The sequence below is a fragment of the Emiliania huxleyi genome (assembly GCF_000372725.1).
Source record: "Emiliania huxleyi CCMP1516 unplaced genomic scaffold EMIHUscaffold_235, whole genome shotgun sequence".
NCBI classification, from domain to species: Eukaryota; Haptophyta; order Isochrysidales; family Noelaerhabdaceae; genus Emiliania; species Emiliania huxleyi.
In genome coordinates this window covers 26,026-33,041 of record NW_005200291.1, presented here as the reverse complement: position 1 = coordinate 33,041, position 7,016 = coordinate 26,026, and the positions used below count along the sequence as shown (strand labels likewise).

The window sequence follows — 7,016 nt, the reverse complement described above, 5'->3', positions numbered from 1 at the left end:
GAAGGTGCTGCCGCGGGCGACACGTCCCCCCGGGAGAGTCAAGGGCGACTTCCTCGCCAACTCCAACAAGGGCGACCGCACCTCCAAGCACAACAGGGTGCTAAGGGCCGCCCAGAATGCCGTCCGGGCGCGCTCGGTTGGCAGCATCATCCTCGGGGACAAGGAAAAGCCCGAGGTGACGCGGCACCTCAACGACACGTCCGTGACTGACATCTGCGAGATCAGCGGCGACTTCGCCACGATGCGGGACGTGCACTACGAGGTCAAGTGCTGGAACATCAAGTCGACGACGTCGGCGAGGGGCTCGTGGGGCAATGGTGGCAATGTGGCGTCGGTGGGCCACACCTCTACGGGTTTGGAAACACGCTGGACAAGGCGTTGACGGGAGTCGTGGGGTGCAAGGAGCGTGGCCGTCAGGTGGACGGACCGCTCGACCACTCGACTGGAAAGGGATGGGTCAAGGACCACGCGTACATGTATGGAAAGGGGTGGGTCAAGACGGATACGGGCTGGAAGTGGATGGGGGCGCAGTACTACGACGCGAAGTGGGTCAAGAAGGCCATAACGCGGCTGGTGCTCGTGGAAACTTTGGGAGGCATTGCGCCGCCCACCAAGCAGTTCCTCCACGTGTTCGCCAAGGAAGCGGCGGGCACCAACACGGACCGGACGGTGTACGGGGAACCTGTGTCACCCGAAATCCAGAGTGTCACTCCAGATCCATAAAATGTCGCATTTGCAGCGCATTTTGTTGCAAACAAGTGTGCAAATGATTGTTTTGACCAGTACTCACCTGCCCCTGCGGAGCATGCGCATGCTAGCCTCTCGTACATGCACTCTCTCTTCCGTCCGCACCCGCACGGTACCCATTCCGGAGCCCACCATGCCGCTCGCACCTGGCTCGCACCCACCCACTATGCGTGTCATGCCAGCAGTGCTATGAGCTAATCACTTGGGGACGCCCATGAAGCCCAAGAACCTGGCCTGACTCTCCCGCTCACTCTGCTCGCGTGCGCGCGAAGCGTTGAACTCGGCCAGCATCATGCCCTGCGCAAAGGTTGGGGAGAACATGCTCCCGCCCGGCTGTGCAAACACGGAGGGGGCCGCCTCTGCATCGCGAGTGCGATAGAGCGGCGCCGCTGGTGCCGGCTTGGCCCTCTTGCGGCGCTGCCCCTGCGGCGCATCCCCCGGCGGTGGCGGCCCGGGTGGTGGTGGCGGCGGCGGAGGCGGCGGCGGAGGCGGCGGCGGAGGCGGCGGCGGTGGCGGCGGCCGCGTCCACGTCGTCTGCTTGTCGACCGAGTTGTAATAGTAGGGGCGCCCATTGCCGTCCACGTACTCGGTCCAGTCCTTGCCGATTTCGGCCTGGCTCTCCTCCTCCTCCTCCTCCCCCGCCTCGTCGGCGGCGTCCGCCTTCTCACGCGCCACCTCCTCTGCTTGCACGCGCTCGGCGAGCGACGCCTTAGCCTCGCCGCGTATGGTCCGGAGGCCAAGAGCCGAGGCGGCGGCAAGGAGATCAGCGACGGTGCGCTCTCCTCCTCGCTTGCCGCCGCCTCGCCCTCGCCGCCGCCGCCGTCCGCCTCGCCGTCGTCACCGCCTCCCTCGGTGGCAACGGCTTCCCGCTCTCCGCCACTGTCCTCATCCTCGTCAATGGACTCGACCTCGATGTCGAGCGCGCCGCCCGGGGTTGCCTCCTCCACCCGAGCATGCAGCTCATCCTCCGTCACCTCCACAGCTGACCAGTCGTCCATCGTGCAGGTACAGTCGTCGCGGGCAGGTAAGCGACGGGCAGGTGCACACGGAAGCCGCAAAAATGCACACGGAAGCCGCAAAAATGCACACCGAAGCCGCACTTCGCAAATTTGCAAAAAAAAAAACATAAGAGTGACACTATGGATTTCGGGTGACACAGGTTGGGGCGGCGTCGGCGAGCGCCTCCTCCTTCGTCGTCCACCACACGCAGCAGATCTCCAAGGCGGCGGTGGCGGGCGACGCCGAAAACATCAACAAGCAGGCGCGCAAGGAGCGTACCGACTGGATCAACAAGCAAAAGAACAAGCAAGCGACAAACGGCTTCTTGTCCTCGGCCCCAGTGGGGGGTGCCCGCGCCGCCTAGCTCTGCAGACGGGCCCCTCCTCCCTTTTGGGCTCAACGAGGTTTTCCGGAAAACAAAAAGGAAAACAGAGGTCCCCAGCACTTTGCGTTTCCGGAAATTTCCAGGGAAAACAGAGGGTGTTTGGTGCTCCATTCTGGAAACTCGGGAGTTTCCCTTAGTCTGAGAGCTGGTCTGGGGCAAAATCTGAGGCAAAATGGAGGAAATCGACAAAATACCCAGGCGGTCGCAGGGTAATTTCCAGGTCTACACGGGTTCTCCGCGAAATTCCCGGCATTTTGCCGATTTGGCCTAAAATTTGGCTGATTTTGGGCCCGAACCAGCCTCAGACTCGGCTCAGAGCCAAAAATTTGACGATTTCCACGCAGTTTTCCCGGGAAAATAGAGAGGAAAAGAGAGGGTGTTGTAGAGAAAAAAGGAAAGGAAAACAGACGGGGTGCGAGAGGCAAACCTCGTTGAGCCCAACCTCCCTTCATGTAATCATGTAGTCCCCACATCCGCAATCGTGGGATCGCTTGTCATGTGAGAGAGTGCGTTGTGTTCTTGTTTTGTATCCGTTTTCTCTCTGTTCATAGTAGCGTGCACGCTACTATGGTTTACCCACATTATGCGAGTATCTGTGAGCCCCCTCCCCTCTTGCACAACAGGAATTTTGACAATTAACCAGATGGCTTGCCCATCCCGGAGTGGTTCGACCCCACATATCACACATATGACATAAATCCGAGACGGTGACGGGAAGCGTCGAGTGATCTCAGGCCCAGTGAGGCAGTGCACAGGCTAACCCGGATCCTGCTGAACAAGCTCCTCTTGTAGCTCGATCGGTCACACCGCCGTCACCGTCGGGGAGAGGGGGGACGACACTGCTTTGGCAGCGTGCACCTCGATCCTGTACCGTGTTTGTTATGACCCCCGCCCAATGAGCACACCAGCGAGGGAGGGCGAGACGATCGAGGGGTCCCGTACCATGCGGAATCGACCCTATCCGGTGCTCAAGTGCTCAAGTATCTGTGTGGGGGGTCCCGGTACCATGCGGAATCGACCCTGGAAGCCAAGTGAAGTGCTCACGAAATGTTACTAGTATCGCTCCCGGCGTCGCTCTTTGCCCTCGCGCCAGTGTTCTTCGACACCGCAGGGCGCCTGCAGCGGGTCCCGGCGCCAGCAAACCCGGGTACGACGCGCTTCTACACTCTGGTGCACAACGGACAGTCGCTGGTCAAGGCAGACGGTGGCGGCTGGAAGCCTGCGCTTCTCTCTGCGAGCGAGGTGTCCGAGGTTGGCGGTGGCGGCGCCCTCCAAGTCTTTCTCGGCAGCGTCGAGGACGCAGCGAGCCCGCTGCAGCGTGGGGATTACTGGCTGCTCGAGACGTCCGCTCTCGACGAGCAGCCGCCTGCGAGCATCGGTGGCGATGGAGCCGCTTGGGAGCCGCTGCGTGCGCGAGCTGGGCCGAGCGTGTGCGACGCGCTCGAGGTGGACGAGGCGGCGCTGCTCGCCACCGCGCGCGGGCTGGCGCACTGGCACAACAGCGTTCGATTCTGCTCCAAGTGCGGCAGCGCAGAGGTCGTGCCGTACCGGAACGGGAAGGGGCGGAGATGCAATGTGTGCTCCGAGCGCTTTCGCCCTCGGCTCGACGCGTCGGTGATCGTCCTCGTCCTGGACGCGACTCGCTCACGGTGCCTGCTCGGCCGCAAGGCGGCTTGGCCGACGGGTCGCTACTCGACACTCGCGGGCTTTGTCGAGTTCGGGGAGACGCTCGAGGAGTGTGTGGTGCGGGAGGTGTGCGAGGAGAGCGGCTGCTCCGTCGACAGGTCGACGCTCGACTTCGTCGCATCGCAGCCGTGGCTCTTCCCGCGCTCGCTCATGGTCGGCTTCACCGTCTGCGCAGCGCCCAGCGAGGGGGCCGACGCGGCGCTCGCGGTCGACGAGGACGAGCTGGAGGACGCGAGATGGTTCTCCAAGGAGTACGTGCGCGAGCAGCTCGGGCTCGAGCGCGAGGCCGGACGCGACGGGCCCGCAGTCGAGGGCGGTTTTCACGTGCCGTCGCGAGTCTCACTCGCGCGCACACTGATCGAATCTTGGCTCGCCGAGTGAACAGCAGCTGGACCTCGGGTTGCTGTGGAGGGCCGCCGTTCGCCGGTTCGGCGGTGTCTTAATTCCGCGGTCTCCGTGAGCCGGCGTTATTTAACCCGTGTATGACACCGCTGGCGGCTGGGGGGCGGCCCGGGCGCAACACACACCCCGCGCCCCCCCCGCCAAAACGGGAAAACAGCCCACGCACAGGCGCCCGCAGTAACGCACAAAACGCTCTCCGCAATACACACATCTCACACACATTGATCGAGTTTCAAACGCGTGTTCAACGGTCTGTGTCACGTGTCGTCAGGCCTCGTCCCTGCGCACCCTTCGGTCTCGCTCTCGGCCGCGGCTGCCGCCCGCAAGCCTGCCGACGAGCCCGTCGCCCCGCGCACACACGAGCACAGCCGCCATGACGAGCGCCGTGCCCGCCGCCTCGGAGAGGCCCCAGCGGCTGCCCACCGGGTCGACGGCGAGGGAGAGCAGCGCGGTGAGGGGCGGCTGCACCGCATTGTACAGCACGAGCGCGCTCGCGTCCGTGTGCCGGTTCGCCCACGCGCGGAGCGAGTAGCCGACCACCGAGGAGAGCAGGACCGCGTACGCGACGGCGAGGAGAGCGGCGGGCCTCCAGAGCGGCGCCAGCCCCGCGGCCGAGAGGGGCGGCGGCTCCTCGAGGCGCGCGAGCGAGTCGACTGCAGCGGCGAGCAGCATCACGCAGAGCGAGCCGACGTACGCGTGCGCCGTCACCGTCACCGCGCCGTAAAGAGGGGGGTGGCCCTCCTCCTCCGGGCAGCGCCTCTCCTCCGGGCAGCGCCTCCGCCTCTCCTCGCGCGGCGACGGCTCGCCCTCGCCGTCGGCGCCGCCCGCCGCGCGCCGCGAGCGGAGCCGCACCAGCTGCCGCTGGACGAGGCAGTACGCGCTGATGCCGACTCCCTGCAGGAAGAGGAGCGACATGCCCGCCAGCCGCGAGCCGGAGGGGCGAGCCGGCGAGGGGTCGGGCTGGCTGCGCGGCCCTGCCTGCAGCAAGAGCACCCCGCCGCCGGCGAGGAGCGCCGACAGCACCTTTGCAGCAGAGAGCGGCTCGATGCCCAGCAGCGCGGCCAGCACGGCGGCGGTCGAGGGCTCGATGCACTGGAACAGCGCCGCCGTCGTCGCGTCGGTGAGAGCGATCCCGACGGCGAAGCAGAGCTGGAAGGCCGCGAGCAGCGCGCCCAGCAGCGCGAAGCGGGCGCGGTGCGCTCGCAGCGGCAGCGAGGGAGGCCCCTCCAGGGCGGCGGCCCAGCCGTAGAGGAGAGCAATCGAGGCCAGCTCTCGCAGCACCGAGAAGCCGATCGGGCTGACACCCTCGCGCAGGCAGCGGGCAGCGAGGATGTTGTGGCCCGAGTAGATTAACGCGGCCACCAAAAGCGCTCCGTGCGCCTTGGCGGTGCTAGAGGAGGCCGCCCGAGAGGAGGATGCCTCGGCTCCGGCGTCGGCACTGTCAGAGGCGGCCAGCAGCGGGGAGGGAGGAGACGACAGCCCGCTCGGCATTTTTTTGCACACGGGGTCGTCAATCCGTGTATTCTTTTTTGCTTGGCCCGATTCCGCTATGGATATGCCCAACCCACAAAATGAATACGCATCGCCTTATGCTCTGGTTTCGGGTGCGTAACCTGGTTCGTAGACAGGCGCAGTTATCAAAATACAGCAGATATGAAGGCCGGCCCTCACCCCGGACCTGCTCACAGCGCATATTTTCCTTCGAAAACAGCACAGAATACTTCAATGTTGGCCCTGCCCCGCACTTACGCAGCATAATTTTACCCATTCAGGCCCATCGACGACGGGGTCACGCATGACGTATCATGTATCCGCATACGTACCCCCTCCTGGCGCCACAGCCTGGAGGCGCTGACGTACTACGTATACGCATTATGTTTCTGCACTCGCCAAAACGCCCGCGAGACGATTGCCTGGCCAATGATTTCAGGCTCCCGCGCTGCCTTGCTCAATCCAAATCGAATCCCAATTGTCAAACTCGCGAAATTTTACGTGCGTCCGCTGCATGATGGCCCCGCCTCGGACCGCGTCGTCAGAGGGCGTTATGCTGATCCCAGCCATCGCCAAGAACAGCACGACTCGCTACAAGAACGTGGCCTACGACCGCAGCAAAATGAAGTTCCAGGCGAAGGTGAAGGCTGGCGGCCAGCATGTCCGCCTCGGCTACTTCGACACCGCCGAAGAGGCGGCCACCGCCTACGCTCAGTCAGAGTACGGCCGCGCCGACGCCGCCAAGCTGCTGCAGCCCCGCCCCGCTCCCACTCCCGCTGGCGCCGAGGCGATACGGCAGGCGGAGAGGGAGGGCCTCACCCTCACCGCCAGTAGCAGCAGCAACACCGGCTACAAAGGCGTCTGCTACCGCCCGAAGCAGAAAGGCAGCCAGAAGTACCAGCTGAATGTGAGGGTTGGAGGCAAGATGGTCAATCTCGGCTACTTCGCCACCGCCGAGGAGGCTGCGCTCTTCTACGCCCGCAGGGAGGCGGGCATGGACACGCTCGCCCGCGATCTCTCTGCGCCGCCGCTGCCGCCGTCCTCAACCTCTGCGGAGCTGCCAGTGTACGAGCTCAGCATTCTGACGCCTGAGCAAATGGCCGCCAACCCGACATATAGTCCATCGTCCAATTTGGACTATAGTCGAGCGCGTCGGAGAGGTGTTTGGAGACAGGCTCATGATTATGCAGCAGCCCTAGCGGCAGCGCCAACTTATGGCAGCCCTAGCGGCAGCGCCAGTGCGCGCACATAAAGGGGGGGGGGGGGTTAGGGGGTGGCTGTCGAGGGCTATGCCCGAGTCTGTGTA

General features: G+C 64.3%; 3 protein-coding genes across 3 annotated transcripts; 2 read left to right on the top strand and 1 right to left on the bottom strand.

Moving 5' to 3' along the window:
• Nucleotides 1-3,178: 3,178 nt before the first annotated feature.
• EMIHUDRAFT_236447 (hypothetical protein) lies at nucleotides 3,179-4,198 on the top strand (the record flags this gene model as incomplete). The annotated part of the gene is made up of 1 exon (XM_005779154.1): nucleotides 3,179-4,198. The coding sequence occupies one exon, from the start codon at nucleotides 3,179-3,181 to the stop codon at nucleotides 4,196-4,198; it is 1,020 nt and encodes a 339-aa protein (XP_005779211.1).
• Nucleotides 4,199-4,486: 288 nt separating this feature from the next.
• EMIHUDRAFT_236446 (hypothetical protein) lies at nucleotides 4,487-5,710 on the bottom strand (the record flags this gene model as incomplete). Its single annotated transcript, XM_005779153.1, has 2 exons — nucleotides 4,487-5,005; nucleotides 5,072-5,710. 2 exons carry the CDS (start codon nucleotides 5,708-5,710, stop codon nucleotides 4,487-4,489), a joined length of 1,158 nt encoding a protein of 385 aa, XP_005779210.1.
• A 514-nt stretch (nucleotides 5,711-6,224) lies between these two features.
• EMIHUDRAFT_114931 (hypothetical protein) lies at nucleotides 6,225-6,962 on the top strand (the record flags this gene model as incomplete). The annotated part of the gene is made up of 1 exon (XM_005779152.1): nucleotides 6,225-6,962. One exon carries the CDS (start codon nucleotides 6,225-6,227, stop codon nucleotides 6,960-6,962), a length of 738 nt encoding a protein of 245 aa, XP_005779209.1.
• Nucleotides 6,963-7,016: the final 54 nt, after the last annotated feature.